At 42.3% G+C, this 26,271-nt stretch overlaps 1 protein-coding gene across 8 annotated transcripts in view; it reads right to left on the bottom strand.

Moving 5' to 3' along the window:
* NAV1 (neuron navigator 1) overlaps positions 1 to 26,271 on the bottom strand; it is a 391,844-nt gene that overhangs the window by 71,135 nt on the left and 294,438 nt on the right. Inside the window, exon 1 of one of the 8 annotated variants that reach the window (XM_089514298.1) lies at positions 20,747 to 20,932. The exons of the other annotated variants lie outside the window; for them this stretch is intronic. Within the exon in view, the coding sequence (XP_089370424.1) occupies positions 20,747 to 20,814 (68 nt within the window). The 5' untranslated portion in view covers positions 20,815 to 20,932. Of the gene's footprint in view, positions 1 to 20,746; positions 20,933 to 26,271 lie in introns of those variants that run through there. 8 annotated transcript variants of the gene reach the window in all.

Here is a 26,271-nt window from a genome sequence, read left to right as displayed (position 1 = left end):
TTAGTGATGTATGTGGCTCTAAGCAAAACAATGGCAGAACTTAATCATGGGTTGGGAGGAGGAAAAAACCAGAAACACAGATGGCAAACTAAGTCCCAGATGGATTGCGTGCAGTATGAATGCATGCGTAGAGGACAAAAGTCACTGTAGTTAGTAGTCTAAGCAAATCATTTGTTCATTCAGAATACCTGTGAGAGTTGCAATAGAGACATCTGCTTGCTAAAATGTAAATATTTCCACACAACCTCTCAGTCAGAAAATCTTAATGTTCAAGAAATGTAAATGAAGGTTTATTTGTCTGAAACAAAACAAATATCTCAACCCAGTTTCCTGCAAGTGAGTTCTTAAAAAAAAAAGAAACTGCTAGTGATTGCAAATCTCTGGTGGTTTCAGAAAAGAAGCTAAATGATTGCACTGCTTGTGTCTTGTGCAAGCCCTTTCCTGATATGATAAAGCATTTCAGACATGGCAAGTTTTTGCTATGAGAAATCTTTTTTTAGTTACCAGTTACATGGTCAAGTCTCTTAATGAACTGTTTGGTGACTAATAAGTATTAAACATTAGTATTCCATTTTAGAGAGCCAGTGTGGTGTAGTAGTTTGAATGTTGGAATACAACTCTGGAGATCAGGGTTTGATTCCCCCACTCAGCCATGGAAACCCACTACGTGATCTTGGATGAGTTACACATTCTCAGCCCAAGAAAACCCTGTGATAGGCTCACCTTAGTGTTGCCACAAGTTAGAACAACATGAAGGCACACAAAAACAACAAATTCCATTGTAAGAGAGCTGAAGAAAAGATGACAATTTTTCAGACTCAGAGATCAGATGTTGTTCTCATTTAAACCAAACCAAGTCTAGTTAAGTCAAATTCATCCCTTTAAAGCAGCACATGAAATAATCAAGAATACATTATGATCACTGCACCCTCACTTTAGCTTATGATGCAGCATGTGCTGGTTCCTGGAGGGAGAGAAGTCATATTCTTTGATGATCTATCCAATGCATTTCCCCCACCTACTGCCCTAAATGGTCAGATGAAAAGCAGGACTGTCAGGCAGCCAGCTTGGACAGTCTGATTAACACTGCACCATTTGTATCTGCACCAACAACTGCAAGAACATATGGAGGGGGTGGCCTTCTTCCCACTGGGAAAAGCACCAATACTAACAAGTCTTCCGGCTTGTGAGAGTCCTTGTTTTGCAAACTCAGCTTGTCTGGAGTAAAGAAAGAAGCAAAATAGATGAAGAAATGGGAAGAAAAAGAGAGAACAAGGAATACACTGTCCTCTTCTTCAAAAGCCTAGCTAGCCACCACTTTTAACAGGAAGAGGCTTGACAAATCCTGGCCCAGGTGTTAGATTCCCAGTGAATTACATGGAAATAGGGAATAGTCACATCTCTGCAATTTCATATATATGTTTATTAGCCACGTTTCCACTTGTGGGATTTATTAACACACAACATGTAGCATGGTGACTTATAATTTTGCTACCATGCTGCAAGTAATTCTAATGCTGAACTCAGAGCCACGAATACAGGGACGTAGCCAAGGGGGGGGCGTTCTTGGGGTCCGGACCCCCCCTTCCATTAGAAAAATGAATCGTGTGTGCTGCTGCACCGCTACTCCCAAGCCCCATTATAATGGTGGCACTTAGTCTGGACCCCCCCCCCCCCTTTCCTAAAATCCTGGTTACATCCCTGACGAATACCACCAAGGTTGTCCTGTACTTTTTTGTAGACCATGTCTTTAGAGGAGGAGTGGGCAATGATTGCCTTCCAGATTTTTATTTTTTGCTTACAACTCCCATAATCTGTCATCAATGGCTAATGTTAGTTGTATGTCAAAAACCACTACCGCCCAGCCCTACTTCACAGGCACCTTTAATTGTAGGATATTCTGCTCCTTGACTCTATTTATGTCCTCAGCTTGAGAACTTCAAATTCTCCAACATTTCATAGATGAAAACTGGGACACATATGACTGAGCAACGTAACAGTGTGGTCAAAAGGGCATGGCCAGGAGACAAGAGAGAGAGAGAGAGAGAGAGAGAAAGTAATCAACGGGGAAAGACATGCAAAATTCCTATTTTATGAAGAGAAAACCTAGAAAAGCAAGAAGAGCCCTTCTCTCCCACCTACTCAATTAATTGAGCATAAATTATTTTTCCATTTTAAACTCAGTTTGCAGCAACTGAAGTAAACAAGAACAAAGGAGCAAATTGGAGAGAGGGGAAGGAAACGGAGACATTTTAAAAGCAACTGAGAAAATTGATTGAGACTATTCCTATTAAGCTGAGACAGTTAGAAGTTAACCAAGTTTGAGAGTTGAAAAGTCTAGGAGATAAAAGTTCCACAGGAATATGTATCTCACTCCTTCAGACAAAGGAATGGGGAAAGCAGACAGTTCCTGACTCCTTCATGGCTTCATTCCCATTCTCCAAAAACCTGGAAAAACAACCTTGACCCTGATTCCTCTCTTGCCAAAGTTGTACTTCTTATGGCTGCTTGTTTAACATGTTGACAGAGTTGAGCAGGGTGTACAGATAAAAGAATAAGCTGAAGACTTTGAGAAGTATGGACTATGGAATTATATTATTAGGAGAAACACAAACTTAAATCCAATGTTTAGTCCCAACTAGAGCTGACTCACTGAAACAATGGGATTTCCACAATTGGTGAAGTTTTCTTCAATTGATTCAGGGGGTCTAGTATAGCTCTGATCAGCAATAGGATTTAGGGCAAAGTATTTCTTCCTATTATTCCCTTCCTTGGTCAGGATTTGTTGGCTTGTTTTTTCTTACCAATTAGCTAAGTATAAATAGTCCTCCTTTACTTTTAACAGAGGATTGAATATCTTGTTGTTTGTTGTTGTCGTCTGCCTTCAAGTTGTTTCTGATTTATGGCAATCCTAAGGTGAACCTATTAAAAGTTCAACCTATCAAAGGTTTCTTAAGATTTGTTCAGAGGAGGGTTGCCGTAGGTTCACTGTAGAGTTCTGATGTAAGTCAGAAATGACTTGAGGCTGAGAGAGTGTGACTTGCACAAGGTTATCCAGTGAGTTTCCATGATTTGAACACTGGTTTCCAAGAGCCTAGTCCAACACTCAAACCATTACCCCACACTGGCTCTCAGGCCATCATGACACACTTATTGGTATCTCCAGCACTCTTCTCCAGCATCACATTTCAAATGAGTTCTGTCTGCTTTCTTTATTGTTCAACTCTCACATCCATACATGGTGATGAGGAATACAATGGTTTGGACAAGCCTAACTTTAATATTCAGTGTTATGTCTCTGCACTTTAGGAACTTATCTAGTTCTTTCATAGCTGCCCTTCCCAGTCCTAGTCTTCTTCTTGACTGCAGATAATACAGAACAATTTCAAAACAATTTTGAAAGATAACAAATATTCAAAAGCTGTCCAACAATAAGAGAGAAAATAATAATTACCATCAGCTAGGGAAAGCCTGCCCAAACATCAGATACATTAACATGGAGTAACTACTACACTCTGCCTCCTTACTAGCAAAATGCTAGTATGGATCCATTGTTTCTATAAGCATGCCATGAAAACAAAGAAGAAATCTATCCCTTTATCATCATTTATCCAGTTCTATATGTATACTCCAAGGCCCCAAATACATGTTGAGAGATATGCATTGATATTTATAATGCACAACTAAAATTGTCCAAAGTATTTATTTCCCTAAATTATATAACATTCTCCAGATATAAACATTTCATTCCCAGGGTGATTAACAGATAAATGGGGGGGGGGGCTTGTGGACACCAATACCATCACTTTTTCTAGCTGGAGAATTCTATTAACACCCATTGCTCTGATTAATACGTTGTGGGTGGCCAAGTTTCCTTTTCTACTATAAAGCCACATAAGCACGCACATTGAAACTTGGTACATTGTCAGCCAATTGCTTTGTAGAACACATATTATCCATAAGACAATTTCACAAGTGCAAGTTTTGATCTGCCACATGACCTTTTTTATTTTAAGTCAGCACCTTTAGATTTCAGAAACTAGCATCACTTGTTGCAAGTGTCTCTGAACTAAGAAGCATGCCTGATTTTACATGTATATATTAGACTTATAGGAAACAACTCATGTCTACAACATAATATGAGCATTCTTCTATCCCTTTTCATACTAACTGTATATAGTCTAAACAACACACACAAATAAAGAGATAATTTTCTTCAGCTTGCCAGCTTACAATTCTACTACTGCTGAATTATGTAACAATTCCCCTGCCAATTTAATGCAAAGGTAGGCAACTGTGGCCCTCCTGCGTTGTTGGGATTCAGTTCCTATAAACTCTCAGCATTAGGTACGCTGCTGGAAGGTACAGTCCATGCACATCTGGGCATTCATAGCCCTGCTTTAATTAAACGTGACTGCACCCATTACCAGTCTTCTAAAGGGCTATAATTTTCAGAAGATAAGCTGGTTTTGGCATTTTGGCATCTAACTGGATTGGAATGGTTGCTTGCTTTAAAGGAGTAAGTGACCTTTGCCTCAGAGCTTAGAAATGTCATTTTTGGACTACAGTATCCAGAATCTCTTGTCCTTCTTAGGAAAGTTAAGAGATTCTGGGAACAAAAATCAAATAAAGGGCCTTGTTTTATGGTCAATTGGTTTTCCAAGGAATTGCACAACATTCTTCCTAAGGGGGAACAACTGAGCTAAGGAAGAACATTGTTTTATACTATAGGCAAAGCTGTTAACCAGTAGATGTAATGATCCTTGACTCTGTGACACCACTATGATCACATCTGGAAAATCACTTTGCTGATCACCTCAATAATAGGCAGACAGCCGGGAACTAGCTAGAGAATATCTGAGAGGGGGGAAATGATTATTGGAAAGGATGTTCTAGTTAGCATCCAAGAACTAAAATGAGAGAAAGGAATGCTAGGATCGACAAATATCAGAAGTTAATGACAAGAGGAGGGAATGACTCTTCAGGATGGGGGGTGAGGTGGGATCACTACAATGAACCAGCAAGGAAAGAACAGCTGTGGATCTAACATAAGAAAGAGTGGTGGGCATCTTACAGATATTCTTCTGGGAATGGCATACCACATTCAATTATTCATAGAGTAAGCAAGGACAAAACTTAAGGGCCAAGTGTAATCATACATCTAATGATTAATTCAGTTCAGAAATATAATGTAAGCCAATATGAGATTTGCTTATCCTGGAGAGGCTGCATAAGCTTCAAAATCTTAGAACTGCTGTCAGACACCTGACACAATGGGTAGACTTGGTGCCATTTTGGAAGTGTTTTCCTAATTAGGATAAGGGTGGGAAATGATCAAAAATGGCAGGAAAGCAAATTTAATGAGTGTGAGGAATCAGCAACTTTTACAGAATGAGATTACAGCTTCACCTTTTCTCTTTGGCCCTCCAAGTGCTGATGGACTGCAACTCCTAAACTCAAGGTTGAGTTGTTGATCAACAACATTTGGAGACACACAGGTTCCTCATTCTTATTATAATAAAAGCTTTTAGCTCAATCTGATGCCTCCATTGGCTCCTTACTAAAGGAAAAGTCTCCATTAAACCCAGCAGCTAAAAGCAGTCAGAGTGGGGTGACATCTCATCTCTCTAAAGGGCTGAAACTCATTAGGGCTTGCAGTAGTTATGCCTGGCCCCAGGCCACAAATATCTGTGGTTTGTGCTTAAACTTCATCTAAATCATCTCTTTGATGATCCTGAACAAAGTAACATTGAGGGAATTTTGTTTTAAGCACCACATCAAATTCTAGAGGGTTTGCTTACGAGGCACTAAAGTGAAAAGCAACAAGAGGTTTGGCAAGGCAGAAGGTAAAGTCCCAAAAAGGTTCCCAAAAACAAGGGGGAGGGCATGCCATGAGGAGCAGCAAAGTTATTTTGGCAGCTCTGCAGGGAACATAAACTCCTCCCCACTTCCCTGCTTCCATCCTTTCCTTGACCTCACAATCACTCCAATGAGGGGGAGTCAGTCGTCTGCCTCATTACATGTCTGTGGTTTGAAGCAGTTCTGAGTAAGCCAAACTAATCTAACCAGCAAATCCCATGGCGGCAAGGAAAGGAGACTATCATTGAAATAAGCATTTGAGGGTGAGAGCAAGAAAGGGGAGGCTGCATTTTTCGAGGAAAAAAATAATTCCCTGGAAGGTAGGAATCCAAAGAGATCAGACTTTTCACAATGGAGGTTGATGTAGATACGGCAAACCATTAGGATCCTTTACAATGCTTTCCCAACTGATGGCTCCATAGAGCCTTGTATAAATAGCATAAACATATAAGATTATGCAGTGTTCTGTTTAAAAATGCAACAAATTTATTTACCATAAAGAGCCAAAGTTGACCTTTTTACATGGAGGTTGCTTGTACTGAGATACAGACTCTTGTGTGTGACTTCTGGGTGACTGGAGCCATTTACTGGACTTCTACATATTGACTGCCTTCTTAATCTTCAAGCCATATAGGTGGGGAAAAAGAGACTCAGGGGCATCACATGTTATTTCATATGACCCAGAGGGGGAAAAGTCTGGCTTTGAATGAAACCAGATGGTCCAGGAATTAGAATAAGCAAGGCCTCATATTTGGCTCTGGATCTCTCCCTATGCTGATCCTAAATACTCTTCTGACTGAAATAGCGGTAGATTCCAAGAAAAGCTTTGGAGACTGAAACATTTCAAGTTCTATAGTTTTTTGTGGGTTTCTCTTGGCTGCACCAGAGAATTTGGATATTGCTAGTCATGGTGACCTTACAGCAACTCGACTTACAATAGCAGGTTAACATAGGAGAAAAGTTGTGTTGTGCAGATAATGGGGATTATCTGCTGCTTCTGTAAACAGGCAGAAAAGAGAAGATTTGTACACATGCGGGGAAATCCCTCACAGCATCAAACTGTCTCCTTTACACCACTGCATACAACTGCCAATGTACATTCTTATGACAAATATGACAAAAAAGCAACATACCCAACTGCAATCCCGTTACTGTCTAGCACACATTTCCATCAAAGCACTACTGTCAGCCTGTAAACGGCAATGGAATTGAACCTAAAGTTTCATGAAGATGAATTATCAAGGGGTAGGTTGGCCCTTCGGAAGAACAGGAAAATGTAATGTACAAGCTCAGTCTTTTAGGCTGCCTACTTTTCCCTACCGTATATTTGCTTTTTCTCATTTCAAAGCAAAGAGCAGATCCCACACAGCTCTGCCTGGCTTAACAGGCTGTTCCTTAATGAAGACCAACTGTGAGGGAAGTGTTGACTCAGCCTTTTGTTGCCTGGCCACGTTTTGCTAAGGTTATAGCCACCCACTCAATATCCCCACCCAGGTAGACTATGAGTATAACCAGAGTTTGGAAAAATTACTTTGGAGGACTCCAAGCTCCAGATTTTGCCATCTACTTCTGCTAAAGGTCATGCTCAGCAGGAGATTCTAAGACTTGTAGTCTAAAAGCTAACTTTTTCTAAACTATAGCCAAACTCAGGGCTAAGACATGGAAAGTAAGGAGTTCAAATGGGGATACCAGTGCCTTTTTCTTCCAGTTCCTTTCTCAGGCTAGTTTAAACCAATAAAATCAAAGACATCACAAAATAACCATCCTTGTTTGACCAAGAGGAATTTTAGCTTTTACTCAGCAAAAGAGTAAAAAGAAAAAAGAAATGAACTTTCATGGATATGAATACAGATTTTCAAATGCAATACATTGTGATATCAAAGCCGCAGCTTATTAAGCATATTTATACAGTTGTATGGGAATAGGATAGAATATACCAGGACATGGAAAGATGCAAACCATGGCCCCTGCCCTAAAACTTCAAAGGACTTGCTGAGGTGATAAAAGACTGATATCCATGAACACTCAGGCTAAAATATAAATCAGTTAATCTTAAAAGACACTGTTAAATTTCTTTCTTTTTTTGTCCCCCTCCCCTTTTCCTTTTAATTCTGCAATAGACAAACATGGCTACTTCTTTGAAAACATATGGCTTCTTTCTCCAGCTTTCTTACACTCTGAACCCACTGCAGTCCTCGTAACATACAGATGTACATTTTGTTGTGAAGACTACCAGTTTTTTTAAAAAAAATCCTGGGTAGTCATTGTCTTTCTATGATTCTCTCCCAACTACCCGTCTTCTGTTTTTGCAACTGCCTCAGAACAGTGTCAATAGCAGTAATTCAGTGCAATAGATGACAAGGTTACTGTACCATCACTGTTTCCAAATAACAGTGTTACTCATTATGAAAGCTGCTTTGTATCAAATTAGACTATTAGTCCATGATGTAGCATGGAGCTGTCAATTCTGACTGGCAGCAGTCCTCCAGGGCCTCAGTAGATGTCTTTTCCACCACGCACTGCTTGACCCATCTAACTAGAAATACCAGGGATACAAATCTGACATCTTCTGAATTAAAAGCATATGTTCTGCCACTGAGCTAAATATCCCGTTTTCTTCATATCTAGTTGGTCATTAGAAAAATAAAACAGTCAAGAACTGCAAGAAAGAAAGCAGTCAAGAATAGCAAGCACTCTGGAACACAAAATCACAGTAATGGTAGATTTAACCGTGAAAAGTGAATGTCACTGCAGTCCCATACAGGCCCTTTGGGGATTATTTTATTGGTTAACATGTTACACTTTCCTTTCCTTGCTAACAGAACACATGCACAAATCTCTGCTTTACTAATCCAAGATCTCCCTCCCTCTCTCCCTCCCTCTGTAAATACACCTCTATCCCAAATCACAACACTACTTTTCTGCTTAATTTTTCCCCTCTAGGTTGGAAGCAAAGTCAGTTATTGCAAGGATTTGTGAAGATATATAATTTGCTTGGACTCAGAGCTCCTATTCAGCCTGATATAGCAGACTACATTTAATCAAGACAAATGCTTCTCTTCCAGCTACTTCAAGGGAAATTTTTAAAAGGGAATAAAAGACCACACCCTACTTTTTGTCATTTAATTGAGGATTCTTTCCAACAATATATAAGGTACTAGACCTGGTGCACATTAAGAACCAAGTTAGCTGACATGACATAGTTTATGCCTAGGTGAGAACTCAGAAATTAGTCCATCCTTCCCCTAATTTGCCTCTGCAACTATCTTGTAAAGGATTTGGGGTCTTTTGCAAGACACAAACAAACAAACAAACAGCTTCATTTATATACCACTTCATACCGAACTAGCAGTGTCTAAGCAATTTACAACTGTAAGCTAATATCCCCCAACAATCTGGGTACTCATTTTAGCGACCTCGGAAGAGCGCAAGCCTGAGTCGAGCATGAGCCCTTTTGCTGGTATTGAACTCGCAACCTTATGGTTTTGAGTGAGTGGCTCCAGTGCAGGCATTTAACCACTGTGCCACCAGGGCTCCTTCAAAGCAAACAGTTCCTTCAAAGCAAACAGCAAGGTGCAGGGACGTAGCCAGGATTTTAGGAAGGGGGGGTCCAGACTAAGTGCCACCATTATAATGGGGCTTGGGTGCAGCGGCGCAGCAGCACACACCATTCATTTTTCTAATGGAAGGGGCGGGTCCGGACCCCAAGATCCCCCCCGCTTGGCTACGTCCCTGCAAGGTGCTTGAGACAGAAAAGCAGAGTTTTAAACCAAATAAACTTAATTTATGAATAAAAAGAGTTGAGAATAGGAGGTAGAGGACAAGTTTATTTTGAGCCAGGACAGGACTTCACAGAGGATCTGGTTTCAAAAGTTCTTGAATTGGAGCAATTCTTAAACCCACCCATCAACTACAATTCTAAATGATGGTGCCACCATTAGACTGAATCTCCAGCACATGTTCCTCAGAAACAGTGTTACTTGTGCCTACAAACTGGACGTTTTTATATGCTGGGCTGGCAAATGGATATTGATTAAAATAGGTTTGTGGATGAGATGTTACACTCCAAATACATATTTTGCAAATTTATCTTGTCTGTTTAGAAAAGGTTGAGACACTCCTAATCCTTATTAAAAGCGTCTACATGAGGGCTTAATATAGATTAAGTACAAGCTAATTAATCCTGAGGGGGAAAACATCCAGACCTACACAATTAAGTGAAGAAACATTTACTAAAGCTAAATCCTTCAAATGGCTATACATAAACACACACACTGATTTCTCTAGTGTTGCCATATAGCAGCCATATACCAGACTCTCAATTTCTTCATTGTTTGTATTCATCAATCCAGACAGTACTATACTGGAAGACTAATTCGATATTATATTTAGGGAACAATGACAAGACTGCAAACTGAGACAGAAAGACCACTTACAATTTTATTCCTAAATTTTGGGTCACTTGAGAATTATTTAAGCACACCTTATTGTGAAACCACTTGACTGGAAGTTTTCTAACATTCTTGGACAGCTAAGGGCACAACTGAGAAGCCTTTCGATACCGTAGGTATATAAAGTAAATGTTAGTATTCCTGTCCATAAATATAAATGCATACATGAACATTCACACATATATCACCACTGATTCAAATATTAAAACTTGATTTGGCTAAGCAAGACTTCCTATTGGACCCTCCACGCTGTCAGAGTGCAACTCCCATTATATCTCACCACTGACTATGCTGGCTCTAACTGATTGGAGTAGCAGTCCAACAACATCAGGAGGGTTACATACTCTCCCCCCCCCCACCCCAATGCTGGAAATGCAACTCTGAAAATGTCCTGGGCACAAGTGTACTGAACTCCAAGGTTGTGTTTGCTTCAGACACGTACCAATAAATGGGTTATAAGACATTACTTGAGATAGAACAGGCTCCACTACCTCCATCTGCTCTTTCTTCCAGGTTCCTTTCCTCAGTTTATTCTTCCTAGACAGCTCACACTATTCTGTTTGGGGAAGTCAGTAAAGTTGATGGGGGTAGCTGTTTCAGGAAATTGGTCTTTCCTGAAAAGCAAGGAAATGTGGAAGATCCAGGAACTAGGCAGTCTGAAGGCAGAAGTGCTATTAACTGAAGTGCCTTGAACAGGCCTGTTGAAAGCTTTGTAGAGGATGAGGTTACAATCTCATTTAAAGCTACAACAATGGTCACTCTTGCTGATCAGTGGGCATGCCAAGTTCATGAGGAGTCTAGCTATTGAAGGCTGAAGTGGGCTTGAATGAAAAAGACCACAAAGTACTCAAGGAGAGGTTATAAGTGGCTATGGCAAACAGAGCTCTATGAGCATACAAAACGAACAGACATAAGAACAACTACTTCATACACATCCCCGCTGCTCACTTCTGTGGTCCACCAGCCATTATGTGTAGTCTTCCATCTTCCTGTGTTCCACCCAACTCTTCCAATACCCCCAACTCTATATAAGTGATCCACATATTTTTCTCTCTCTTATCCTCCCACTGTGATAGTCATGATACTTACTTCAAAATAAAGCCTTTTGATTTTAACTCTTTGCATGCTTTAATGTTAATTTTAGATTTAATTAGATGATTTTAACTTTTAAAAATCCTTACCATAAAGTTTTTAAAATGTTTTTACCTTATGAACCACCTTGGGTCCCCTTTCTGGGAGAAAGGCAGCTTAACAATGAAGTAACTACACCAACAACAGAAAGGCTGTTTTGTTCTGTGAGAATTTTTAAAAACTTTCCTTCCCTAAATTGTGACAGATCTCTACTAAAATGCACAAAATCAATGATGAAACAATGGCCAGACACTGCTTCTCCTTGATCCTGTCTACAATGATCTCTAAAGAGCCTTCTCAGGCCAATTCACTGCAGAGGACATTGGAATACCAAGCATGCTTCAATTCCCTACATGTTGGAGAGCAAACTGCTTCAGTTCCTCTCACTGCCTCCCAGAAAATGAAGTGAGGGGCCATGGAGCTCAGGCAATCTGAACATTGCCTTTGAAAAAGTTTAACACAGAGGAGCCTCAAACAGTGGCAGCCAAAAAGGAAGGCCACAGAATCAATTCACATACAAAGGTTGCACTGAACAAACTGAGAAATAAACCCCTTGCCTTCTACAGTGGCTTCTTCTAAAGGAGCATGAAAAGCCAAAGGTTTCTGAATCTGGTTAATTATTTTTCTGAAAGTATAGGGAACAAATGACAAATCCAGCTCTCTGACCAGCATATTCATACACTGCTTAACATTAAATTGTGTGTACACACAATGAATTGTAACAGCTAGAGTGGTGTAGTGCTTTCAGTGCTGAATTATGATTCTCGAGACTAGAGTTTGAATTTCTACTTAGCCATGGAAACCCACTGGGTAACCTTGGGCAAGTCATACACTCTCAGCCTCAGTGTAAAGCAAAGGCAAACTCCTCTGAGCAAATCTTTCCTAGAAAACTCCACAATAGTTTTGACTTAGGGTCTGCATTAAGTTAGAAATTACTTGAAGGCACACAATAACAACAACAACAACCCACAAAATCACACAATTATTATTTGCTGAATTACCCACTAAAATATTCAACATACTATTATAAGAACCGCAGCTTGTGGAAGTTTTTAAAGCATCCGGTCAAATATTAAATCAACAGCATAAGCCTAACCTCCTAGTTGTGCTGCTATGATCACTTGGTAGGGGTGCTGTCTTTTTTTCATTTGCATAATGGACAAAACTCCAGCAAATAGCTCCTGCCCCCAATATGGTTGTACTGCCACACTGGAAAAGAAGTACAGCTGTTGGATTCCTGGTTAACATGTAACTGATAAAAGTACAACACAAACGCTTTTTTTGGGGGGGGGAGGGGGTGCGATATCATTTTGCTAATGAACAAATATATATATATTTAAAATCCTATCTAACTAGACAATCACTGTTCTCCATAAACCTAAAAGCAGAATGTAGACATCCAGAAGCAGTATATCTTCAATTGTGATTTAGGGGTCAAATGAGAGACAATTACATTTGATTCATCTTCAGTTTGTGCATAATATTTGTTATTTCAAAATTACTTCTTACTTTGGCTTGCTCAGCAAATCTTCCGGCATTGGTCATGCTTAGTGATAGTTAGGTTTAATATACAATGCTGTCTAAGAATAGTGCTGAGCTCTAAAAGTCAGCTACCCTTTCCAAGCACAAACCCACAAATTACTGTAGAAGTCAGATCCTCACTTTTTTCTTTACTTTTTTTCAAAGACAGCCTCAATATGGGTTTAGTTTCTTAGCCAAGGTCCTCTTAGTCTCACTTCACTATGTTGGCCAAATCTAAACCAGGAAGAGTTTCTTGCCTGACCCTATTTATTCACAAATGTTCACACATCTTTGAGAAACAAGACAGAACATAAGAAAATAAATACAGTATACTGCAAATCTGGAATGCCTGGCAGAATCTGGCAAGAGCTCAAAAGAATCTGCGAGTAAGTATATTTACTTAGTAAATATGGATCCTGCCTTTTCACCAAACTGGTGTTTAAGGTAACTCACAATAATAAATAAAAACATTAAAGGCAAGCAAACATCAGTAAAACCAATGAAAGTAATAGCTAGTTGAGTAAAGGGTAATATTTGAAATGGCCACGTTAACAGCCAATGTATGAGGCCAAAAGGTTGTCTGAATGTTAACATCTTTTTCTGATAACTAAAATCATCTTCTCCTTTCATGAGAGGGGAGGGACCATAGCTCACCAAGGACAGCATATGTTTGCATACAGAAAGTATCAAGTTCAGTGTGACAAATGAATAAGGTAGCATGACTGGGGAATAGGACTGAGAAAAAGGACTTGAGTTCCTGAAGATCTGCCAGTCACACTAGACAGCACTGAAGTAGATGGACCACTGTCCTATCCAGTATGACAATTTCATGTAATTACAGCTCCCTTCTCTTAGCTTGGGATATCTGTGGAACCATTAAATGGTGAAGCTCTAACCAAAAGAGTGTATGAGAGTTTTCACTTGAACCACTTTAGATACACTCAAGAGTGCACTTGCCTACATACTGAGATAGCATTACAGCTCAGTGAAAAAAAATCCCTCCAACAGGTTTATTAAGTTGCATGTATATGGCATGCAATCTACAGAAAATTTACATAAATTCAATATAGATGATAAAGAAATAGAAATAATAAAAGTATAGTGTCTAGATCAAGAGAAGTAATAGTGCCACTGTATTCTGCTCTGGTCAGGCCCCACCTGGAATATTGTGTCCAGTTCTGGGCACTACAATTCAAAAAGGACACTGAGAAACTGGAGCGTGTCCAGAGGAGGGCGACTAAAATGGTGAAAGGTCTGGAAACCATGCCCTATGAAGAATGACTCAGGGAGCTGGGGATGTTTAGCCTGGAGAAGAGAAGGTTAAGAGGTGATATGATAGCCCTGTTTAAACATTTGAAGGGATGTCATATTGAGGAGGGAGCAAGCTTGTTTTCTGCTGCTCCAGAGAACAGAACCCGGAACAATGGATGCAAGCTACAGGAAAAGAGATTCCACCTCAACATTAGGAAGAACTTCCTGACAGTAAGGGCTGTTCGACAGTGGAACACACTCCCTTGGAGTGGAGTGGAGTCTCCTTCCTTGGAAGTTTTTAAGCAGAGGCTGGATGGCCATCTGTTGGGAATCCTTTGATTTGGATTTCCTGCATGGCAGGGGGTTGGACTGGATGGCCCTTGCAGTCTCTTCCAACTCTATGATTCTATGATTCTAATAAAGGAGTTCTCTTAACTTGGATCAATCATTGACCGTAACAGAAATTGCAGTCAAGAAATCAGAAGACTGACATTGGGAAGGGCAGCTATGAAGGAACTAGTCAAGATTCTAAAGTGCTGAATACTAAATTTAGGATCGTCCAAGCTACTGTGTTCCCCATCACCATGTATAGATGTGAAAGCTGGACAGTGAAGAAGGCTGACAGAAGGAGAATCAACTCATTTGAGAAGTGGTGCTGGGAAAGAGTGCTGAAGATACTGTGGGTGGTCAAAAAGACAAAAGTATGGGTGCCAGAACTGATCAAGCAACTCTCCCTAGTAGCCAAGATGACCAAACTGAGTCTGTTATGTTTCAGACAGAAGGAAAAACTCATTAGAAAAGTCGATAATGCTAGGAAAGGTGGAGGGCAATAGAAATTGAGGACTGGGGATCTTGGAGGTGTTTGACAACAACAAATATAATCAGGAGGAGAGTTTCTGGATGAGTTTTGCACTGATGGCAATAGCATTCACATTATGATATCTCTGAGTTTGGTATTAATTTGATATAAATTAGGTTCGGGGGCTGAGAGTTCAATGTTGGATGCTAGCTCTTGGTGCACCTCAGCTGATTTCTTCTTCTCCTTTATCTTCTCTACCTCTTCCTCCTCCCCCCCTACCTTGTACCCACATCCCCCTTTGCACCCATATCAGTTCTGCCAATGTTCCATGCAATTTTCAGTACTATTAATCATAGTAAATTTCCACAGTGTATGGCTGAACTGGGATTTGAAGGCACAGTTGTTTCTGCCCTTGATGTACCTGAAAATGAGGTGTGTCGACTGCTGTATGATAATGTCTCTTGAGGTTCCATCCTGTTTCTTGTGTTACTTAACATCTACATCAGTGATGGCAGAATAAATTGCCCTCTGGATGTTTCTGGACATCAGAATTCCTATCTTCCTTCACCATTAGCTGAAAGAAAAGGTGACTTGGAAATTCATTGTAGCCCTGACTACACTATTTGGGGGAAAGTACAAGGTCAGAGTGTTGAGCTGGATGCTAAGCCCAGGTTCAAAGTGTTGTCCAGTTGTAGTAAATTCTGGCCATGGCGTAGCCTACCTTACAGAGTTATATGGATAACAATAATAATTTGAGAATGCTTTCAGGTGGACAGCTCCTATAACTATCAATCAAAACACCCAATGCAGCTATTCCAGCACTCTCTCTTTCCCACCCCTACTTAATTTTTTTTGTAAAGGAAAAAAAAAAAAGACACAAGATTTCCCCATGAATGATTTGTTGCCGGTTATTCCCTGGTCATTCCCAGGATAAAGGTGCTTTAATTGTGATGTCATGTGTAAATCTTAATTATGATTGCACAATTTTAACGGAATAATCACTGTTTATACCCAATTTCCCTCTGATTTCCCCATGTGATAAAGTCCATAGAGTTGGAAAGGATCACAAGATCAACCTTGTCAAACCTCTGCCATGCAGGAATACACAACTAAAGAACTCCCAAAAGACACCCTTCCAGTCTCTGTTTAAAGACGCCCAAAGAAGGAAAGTCCACCAACTTCTGAGAAATTCTAGTCCACTGTCACACAACTGTTACAATTAAGAATTTATTTACAATGTTTAGGTATAATCCCTTTCTTGTAAATTGTTAATACATTTGGGGTCCTTGTCAAACTTCATGTTTGAAGCAAACTGCATGACAAAAACCTAATCTAGAAACACCCTGAGACTTTGCACAAAACACAGATGTGATTTTTTTTAAAAGTCTTTTTTAAGAAGCAGCCTCAAACTTCAGATACACAGTGCAGGGCAGTTCTAAACTCCAAAAGAAACTGGACTAGGTCACCAAGCACATTGGGTCAAAAATGCATGAGGTTCTTTCCCATAAATACTGCCCACCTGGGAGCAATAGTTCTCCTTCTTAAAGGAAACCTAAGTCAAATATTTCTCCAGTGTATCCAGTTTCCACTTCCTCCCACAGACTCCCATTTCCTTGTGGAAAGAAAAAGATTTCAGCTACTCTGCAGACAGAGGATGGATACGATCACGGCCTCTCTGAATGGAATGCAGCTACATGCCCAGCTAGAAAAACCTTGGACATCTGGTTGTAAGATTTTCACAGAGAACAGCTGACTGTTTTAATACAATTCACACAGCTTTTACTCAATGTTCAAGAGCTTTGGTACATTATTAGACAAAAATGTATGATGACCAGAAAGCCCCAGCCTCACCCCACAGCCTGCTCCTCCTGTCCAGAGAATCAACTCCAGGGATATTTAGTGAACAAAGGGTCCAAATAAGCAATACTTGTCAAGTCAAGAAGGAAAAACAAAGCAACATACTTGATATCTGCTGGGATTTGGTTCAGGCTTCTGCCCTCCCCCCACCCCTATGGATACCAAATTCTGTGGGTGATCAGTGCCATTAACACAATTGCATAGCAAAATGGTGTCCCTTATATAAAAGGATGCATTCAACATTTTGCTGGGGTAAAAGGGTATTTTTGTTTTCCTGTTAATCTGTGTTGGGGGTTGTGAGGATCATCCAAGCCATCATATTCCCCATCGCTATGTACTGGTGAGGGTATTGGTGAGAACTGGTCAGTGAAGAAAGTCAACAGAAAGAAAGAAAACTCATTTGACATGTAATGCTGGAGAAGAGTGCTGAGAATGGACAGCCAAGAAGACAAACAAATGGGTTATTAGAACAGAACAAGCCCAAACTCTCTCTGGAATCCAGGATGCTTTGGCCACATCATGAGAAGGGATGACTCATTAAAGAAAAAAATGCTAGGAAAGATAGAGGGCAGTAGAAGAGGCAGACCACACAGCGGATGGTTGGACTCAGTCTGAGAAGCATGGGCCTGAGCCTGCAGGACCTGAGCCAAGCAGTGGAGGACAGAGTCTGGGAGAGGTCTCATCCATGTGGTCACCATGAGTTGATGTCAACTTGAGGGTCATTAACAACAACAAGATGATCATTCCAGGCATTGATTCCTCATTTAAGGGGAGACCACAGTTCCTGGAATCCCTAACGTCACCACCACCATACCCCCTACATCAGGGATGGGGAACCTATAGCTCTCCAGGTTTTGACAAACAATCATTCCCATCATGCTTCACCACCAGCCAAGCAGAAGGAAGTTTTAGCCAAGCTTGATTGTAGCGCCTTTCCTTATGGCGATGCTACATGTAAAGCATCCCTACAACCAAGCCCTTCTGAGCCTGGCTAAAACTTCCTTCAGCTTGGCTGGTGGTGAAGCACAATGGGAATGATAGTTTGTCAGAACCTGGAGAGCCATAGGTTCCCCACCCCTGCCCCTAGGTGATGAACCTGTCACCTCACCTCCACCCCAAAATACTACAACCTGGGCTTAGCTCTGGACATTCTCACACTGAGGCCTTTTACAGACAGCCAAAATAAAGCTGCTTCGAGTCACAGTGGAGGTATGGTGTTTCAATGATGCATGCGTCCTTAGGGCTGGAGCGTGGCTTTGGTGCAACTTCTGGACTCTTAGGACACATGCATCATTGAAACACCATACCTCCACTGTGACTCGAAGCAGCTTTATTTTGGCTGTCTGTAACAGGCCTGAGACTGCTATGCTGGTCTCTCCCTGGGCTTTCCACTCCACCATCTGAGGAAATTAGATTCAAGTTTACCAAAGCTCATGCTACCAACTTCTCCCTTCCAGTTAGTCCCAAAGGTGTTGCAAGATCCCTTGACCTATGGATTTTCCAGACTAACAGGGTGGGTAGGCTTTTGGATTCCTCTACTGTTGGAAGCTCTTCAGCTTGGTTGGAAGATGAAAATGCCCAGGGAGGAGAAGAGCAGGAAGGAGTTGTAGTTTCCCCAAGACTGAGGGCAGTGGGCTTCTTCTCCTTTTCCAACTGTCCTCCTCCACAGGTTCCTCTCCTGAGTCTTGGACCTCATTCACACTCATGTTTTTGTACCCAGTAGATCCAGGAAGATTTGATAATGTGATACCAAACTCAAGTCCCCACTACTCTCTGTGGCATTTTAACCCCCACTGGGGGTGAGGGGGACAGCAAAAGGGATAAAATGCCATGGGAAATTCAATTGTGTCAGGTGGGGGGATGAAGAGTAAGGAGGATGCTGGAGGACACAGCACAGGGGAGAGGAAGAGGAGGGGGAGCAAGGAGGACGTGGTGGCAAAAATCTGGAGAAGCATTCCCAGGCATTGTGTGATTATCATTTGCTATTTGATGTTCTTTTTGTTGCCTGTTTTATTGAACCCTTTCCTGTATTGCTATGTATTTTATATGTAGTATCCTATTATCTCCTAGACTGTACGCCACAGGCAGGTTTACTCTTATTTATTTATTGTTTGTATGTACAGTGCTGTGCAAATCTACAGTGCTATATAAATAAAGAACAATAATAATAATCCTAGCACTGCTGCTGCAAAAAAAAAAAAAAAAAAAAAAACCCACCCAAAACCTCGCTAGTTGACCCAGTGTCAAATGCCCCAGGTCAGGTGGTTTTTGGCTGACTCCCCCTCCCCCTGCAAACTGCACTGAGTGCAGGGGAGGATGTGAACGCCAATGAAATAACCAGGTTCCACATGGGGTTATTTCATAGTGTGAATGGGGCCTTTGAATCATACAATCATAGAGTTGGAAGAGACCTCAAAGGGCATCCAGTCCAACCCCCTTCCATGCAGGAACACAATTCAAAGCACACACACACACACCAACAGCCTGTTTAAAACCACCAAAGGAGGAGATTCCCCCACTTTCTGAGGGAGTGTGTTCCACTGGCCAACAGCCCTCACTGTCCAAAAGTTCCTCCTAATATTGAGGTGGGCTCTCTTTTCCTATAGCTTGAATCCATTGCTTCATGTCTTATTGTCTGGAGCAGCAGAAGAGACACTTGCTCCATCCTCAATGTGACACCCCTTCAAATACGGAAAAAGCTATGCTATCACCTCCTAACCTTCTCTTCTGCAGGCTAAACAGGCTCAGCTCCCTAGCTCTTTCCTCATAAGGCATGATTTCCAGACCCTTCCCCATTTTGGTGGCCCTTCTTTGGACACGCACCAGTTTCTCAACGTCCTTTTATGAATTGCGGGGCCCAGAACTGGACACAGTGTTATTCCAGGTGAGGCCCGACCTGAGTAGAAGAGAGTGGCACTATCACTTCCCTGGATCTAGACCCTATGCTTTGCACACCATGTGCTCCGGAGCTGCTCCTCACCCATTCAAATCCTCCAAGTCCCACCTATTCCTCCCCTCGTGGCCTCCGCCCCTTCCCTCCCCGAAAGATGGCCTTTCCCAGGCGGTGGATAGGGCAGGCAGAGACAGGGAAGGGAAGACCCCCTCTGCCCTCCCTCCCTCCGCTGAAGCCTTTCAAATCCAAACAGCCCCAAGAAAAGGGGCCGGAGGAGGAGGAGGAGGAGGAGCAGAGGAAGGCCTGCAGCCAGGTGCCTCCGGCGAGGCTTCCCAACGGTCCGTTCCCGCCGCCCCAGACAAAGCTGCAGATTGCAAGGAGAAGGAGATCGGGGCTGCGACCACTCTGCAGAGGAAGGAGGGGGCCATTTGGACGCCCCACTACGAAGCATTGCTCTTCCTGGCCTTTGCAGCTGAGGGCCGACCTTGCCGACACGTGTCGGGCAGGGAACGGCCAAGCGCAAGCTCAGCTTCCCACATTCCCACCTCCACAGCTGCAGGATTGGCAGGAGCCGCCCTTATGCCCGGCCGGGGCTCTCTCTCCCTGGCATTGTCTGGGCTTGGGGCTCCCTAGCTCTCCTCCCTGGCCCTCTCCCTCCTCCCCCCTCTGCCTTCCCTGGCACCATTGTCTTTGCCAGGCAGCCCTGCCTTCCTTCTCCGGAGGGGCACCAAGGAGCAGCTCCGCTTCCGAGGCCAGGGCGAAGGCCACCTGATCCCCTCCCTCCCTCCCTCCCTTCTTCCTCTCTCTCTCCTTTCCATCCTTCCTTCTTTCCCTCTCCCTCCCTCCGTTCGATCCTTCTTTCCTTCCTTCTCTCTCTCTCGCCTTTCCATCCTTCCTTCCTTCTCTCCCTCCCTCCCATCTTTTTTCCTTCCTTCCTTCCTTCCTTTCTCTCCCTCCCTCCCTCTCTTCTCCTTCTTTCCTTACCTGCTGGGTCGGGCAAAATGGACCGTCCGGAGCGTCCGCCCGGACCTCTGCAAAGGGGCATGGAGCATCTTCCTAGGCGTCCCTCGCCAAAGCCGGAGCCGCAAGCCTTTTCCCCTCTATCCAGCGCTCGGCCACATGAAGCTCCAAAAGGAAGGAGCAGGAGGAGGCTCGAGCCCGGCCCCTGGGTCCTCCCCTCCCCTCCTCGCCTGCCCCCCTTTTTTTCCAGGGCTCCTGTCAGCTCTGCTTAAAGCCCCAGCGCCCCATTTCCAGCCCACTGCAGGTACGAGAGAGAGAGACAGACAGACAAAGGGGCTGCAGGGGAGATCCCCCTTTGGCTGCCCCCCCAGCAAAGGAATAGGGCCCCCTCCCTCCCTCCCTCCCCCTCCAAAGGGCTGGGAGGGGGCGCTGCGGCATCCTCAGCGCTGTAACCCTTTCCCTCCCAGGCCCTGGACCACTCCCCCGCTCCGGCAGACAGAGGCAAACCCGCTTTGTTCTTCGCCTGCTGCTCTCTGGGTTAGCCCTGGGCTTTGGGGCAGTCTGTTGCAAGCGTGCACCTCCTAGGAGCAATAGCCAGGATCAAAATTCAAGAAGTCACCTGAATAAACTGGAAAGCTGAGCCAAAGCTAACAAAATGATATTCAACACAGAAAAATGTAAGGTGGCACTTAGGGCAGAAAAACCAAATGGACAGATATTGGATGGGGGACACCTGGCTGAATGAAACTACATGTGAAAGGGATCTGGGAGTCCAAGTAGACAAGCTGAATATGAGTCAACAGTGTGATGCAACAGCTAAAAAGGCCAATGCAATTTTAGGCTGCATCAATAGATGTATAGTGTCTAGAAGATCAAGGGAAGTAATAGTCTCACTCTATTCTGCTCTGGTCAGGCCCCACCTGGAATAACACTGTGTCCAGTTCTGGGCACCACAATTTAACAAGGATGTTGAGAAAATGGAGAGTGCCCAAAGGAGGACAACGAAAATGGTGAAGGGTCTGGAAACTTATGTGGAACAACTTAGGGAGCTGTGTATGTTTAGCCTGGAGAAGAGATGGTTAAGAGGTGATATGATAGCCCTGTTTAAATATCTGAAGGGATGTCATACTGAAGAGGGAGCAAACTTCTTTTCTGCTGCTCCAGAGACTAGGACCCGTATCAATGGATGCAAGCTCCAGGAAAAGAGATTCCACCTCAACCTTAGCAGAAACTTCCTGACAGTAAGGGCTGTGACTGGAACAAACTCCCTCGTAGTTGAGTCTCCTTCCTTGGAGGTCTTTAATTTAAACAGAGGCTGGATGGCCATCTGTCAGGGATGCTTTGATTGAGATTTCCTGCATGGCAGAAAGGGGTTGGACTGGATGGCCCTTGCGGTCTCTTCCAACTCTACGATTCTATGATTCACATCATGAGGAGGCATGACTCCCTAGAAAGAAACGATGATGCTAGGAAAGGTGAACGGAAGCAGAACAAGAGGACGCTGCATCCACACTGGAGAAATAACCCAGTTTGGCATTTGTCAGGCTCAAGGCTATGGAATTCTGGGAGTTGGAGTTTGTTATGGTCACACAGTGGAGCTCCGCTCTGGACCCCACAATGAACTCCAACTCCCAGAATTCCATAGCCTTGAGCCTGACAAATGTCTCTTACACATACTTATTGTGTGTGTCTTCAAGTCATTTCTATTGCATGGTTGCCCCAAGGGGGTTTCTTGACAAAATTTGTTCAGAGGGAGGTTGCCTTTGCCTTCCTCTGAGGCTGAGAGAGTGTGATTTCCCAAGGTCACCCAGTGGGCTTCCATGACCAAGTGGGAATCTGAACCCTGGTTTCCCAGTGTCCTAGTCCAACGCTCAAACCACTACACCACACTGGCTCTCTTCTATGCATAATAAGCAACCTTAAGCGAGCCACTGTTCTGAGCCTATGATTCAGTGGGACAAAATTGTCCAATTTTCCTCTGTACCTTCAAGGTCTCACCTTCCCCCATCCTCCTGCCTACTCTTCTCTAACTGTTTGCTGTGAAGCTGATACGCAAGGCTCTCAGGCACTGCTACAACATGAAGCTCCAGCTCCAGCAATTTTTTTTTTTTTTGAGCAATTGAAATCACTTGATCTGATAAATCAAGGTAGGTTAAACACCACAATTGCCATCCTTCATCTCAGGTGCATAATATAGCTTAGTACAGAACAAAAGTAAGATTGTTAGAATCATAGAGTTGGAAGAGACTGCAAGAACCATCCAGTCCAACCTCCTGCCATGCAGGAAATCTAAATCAAAGCATCCCCGACAGATGGCCATCCAGCCTCTGTTTAAAGACCACCAAGAAAGGAGACTCAACCACACTCCAAGGGAGTTTATTCCACTGTTGAACAGCCCTTACTGTCAGGAAGTTCCTCCTAATGTTGAGGTGGAATCTCTTTTCCTGGAGCTTGCATCCATTGCTTTGGGTCCTAGTCTCTGGAGCAGCAGAAAACAAGCTTGCTCCCTCCTCAATATGACATCCCTTCAAATACTTAAACAGGGCTATCATGTCACCTCTTAACCTTCTCTTCTCCAGGCTAAACATCCCCAGCTCTCTAAGCTGTTCCTCATAGGACATGGTTTCCAGACCCTTCACCATCTAAAATGGGTGTCCAGGTGTGCTTAATTCTGCATGGTAGCCATCAGTTCTGTACTGTACTAAGGGTTTTGCTTTCAGCAAGATCAGTTACTACTGATTTAAAGGAGCCACACACCATGCTCTCCTGCACTTTTGATTCTAAATTCCAGTTTCTTTGTCTTGACTTTCCTCCTCTTATTCTCTTGTATGGAAAGAAGTAACATAAGGAATAGGTGGAAGACTAATCTACCATCTCGAAGAGTTAATTCAGCCATTTCACAACTTGTACAGTTGGCACTGTACAGTTTCTGACATAAACCTGCAATGCCCATGATGTACAGACAGCTGCAGTATCATCTCACAAGGTCAGGTAAAAAGCCCTCTGTGAAAGGCATCATGACCATCTCCTTCTGACATTGCTTTAATGCTTGCAGAGATCTAATGCCTCACTTAGGCTTCAGCTGCTGAGTCAGAGAAGCATGGCAAAATTCCGTCATACCTGATTATGGGTTAGCAAAACCAGGTCATTCTGACTCAGGTACAGACAAGGTTACTGGGAGGGAGTTTCGAGCTGAAACACGTTCAGAAAACACAGAATTGCTGACAAAAGACGACTGCTGCTGCCGTCACTAGGTACTAAGATTTCTAAGGTCATTTGATTTTCTTCACCCCACCTTCCCTCCCTCCCATTGACTATGTGGTGAGGATATTTGCAATGGTCTCTGAAACCTCATCTTTCTCAAGGATCTGGATTAAGGCTGGTGTTTTCCCCCCGCTTTGAACCAAAGGGAAAAAAAAGAATGTGTGATAGAAATAAACATGAAAAAAGGCAGTTCTACTGAATGAGGTTGATTCCCTGAGTACATCTCTAATAGCCCTGCCAGTCAGTGCATAATAACAACCAAGGCAATTGATGGCCAACCCATTGCTATTCAAGTCACACAAATGCCTCCTATCAATTTTAACATGAGCTGAATCTGGCTTACCTTTGAGTGTGGTAAAATGGGTGATTTTAAAAGCAGCACAAACCTCTAAAATATATTAAGAGAGTCTTGTGAATAGTTTATCATGGTCAAATTCCTCAAACTGTTTAATGTAGTCAAATCTGTGGACTTTTACAGCATATTTTAAAGGCTGCAGTTCATGGCAATGATCTGGAACAGCAATTCCTAATCTTTTTGAGTGCTGGAACCAGCATCTTTAAAGCTGGATCTTCTTATACTCAGCACAGCTTGATAAATGTTATTTTACTCAGATATACACCAAAACAGAATGCTCTAAGCAGATTACTTATAGCTGCCATTTTAAGTTGGAACTCGAGAATTACACCATGAAATCTGTAATATTAGGAACATAAATGATAAAGAAGGCACTGCATTATTTCACCTCTTGCTGCTGGTTTTATCTTAGATTTTAGTATGTGTTATTTTATTGCTATTTTGTATTGTTTTAACCAGATAATTCTGTTTACTAGATGATCCATAAGTGCTGGAAATAACCATAAAATTATGTCTTAAGAATGCTTATGAAGCAGTCCAAAGGTTCCAGACATACATAGGATGCTTTTATTATATGTGCCAAAAGGACAGCAGACTATTGTCTGATCAGTGTGCTTAAACATGCTAGCCAGTCAAACTTATTTATGTTACACAACATTCAGTTTCACATTCAAATATGCAGCAGATGTCCCAATGTTTAACCATATTAACACATTAGCCTTTCCTGTAGATTATATTTTTCCACCGTAGACTTTACCTGTCAAATGAGTATGAAAGAACATCTTTTCCCAAACTGAAACTCTTTGACTCAGCTATTCAATACAAGAGCAGAAAGATCTGTGATTACAATATAAAAATTACTAGTTAGTTGTCCTTTAGCTGTTAATCCATATTTACAGAGCTCATTGAAGTCTACAGCATGATAGAGAGGGTTAAACATAACATAACATTAGCAAAGCTGTCTGGTCAGTCTTCTCCTTTCTATGGGACTGGAAATAAGTACTTTCTTCCTCAAGCTTTTTTCTTTCTTGGCAAGGCCTTTTTCTCTTCTCCCTTGTCAATGAGCTTTCACTCTGCATCTTGTTTATTCCCATTCCCAGATAAACAATAAAATGGTAAGGAATAAGTCTGATTTCATACTTTTAAATTAACTCAATGAAATTGGAGGCATATGGTGTAGCATGAGTTTAACAGTACAAGGTGCTGGTTATTACCTATAAAGCTCTATATGGCTTGGGCTCGAGTTACTTGAGGGACCGCATCTCCCCATATAATCCGCCCCGCACACTTAGAACAGCCGGGAAGAACCTGTTGGAAATACCAGTTTCCAAGTATGTTGTTACATCCCAGATGGCCTTTTCATTTGTTACCCTGAGGATCTGGAATAGTCTTCCTGATGAGCTCCATCTTATGACCCCCCTGGAATCATTTAAAAAGAGTCTTAAAACCTTCCTCTTTTGTCAAGTCTTCCCCCCTGAAGAATGAAGTTTGTAATTTTTGATACCATCGATTCTTTGCCTACCCCGGATATGTATGTTGCATGATTGTTTTTAGAGCTTTTGTATTATTGGATTTTATTATGATATTGTTTGTAATGGTTTTTTAATTAGTCTGTAATCCCGCTTCGATCCTATGGGAGAGGCAGGGAAACACAAATAAAAATTTATTATTATTATTAACGGTACATGCAAATATGCGTACAAAGATGTGTGAGAGGCTCTATGTGTATGCTGTAAACTTGCAGGCTCATAGGTGCACATACTTGTGTGTAGAAGCCAGCTTGTATCCCTGTGTTGTGACTGGCTATACTGAGGCTAGTTAGAAACTAGTGAAGCTGTGAGCCTAACCCCTCTGGGACAGAACTGCTAGTCAGCTGACAGCAGCAAGAGCCCAAAATATTCTTTCTTTCTTTCTTTCTTTCTTTCTTTCT

The sequence above is a fragment of the Sceloporus occidentalis genome, unplaced genomic scaffold (genome assembly GCF_023333645.1).
Source record: "Sceloporus occidentalis isolate IW3139 unplaced genomic scaffold, rSceOcc1.0.p SCAF_3, whole genome shotgun sequence".
Classification (NCBI taxonomy): Eukaryota; Metazoa; Chordata; class Lepidosauria; order Squamata; family Phrynosomatidae; genus Sceloporus; species Sceloporus occidentalis.
The sequence above is the reverse complement of the archived record's forward strand: the minus strand, read 5'-3'. Positions and strand labels throughout refer to the sequence as shown.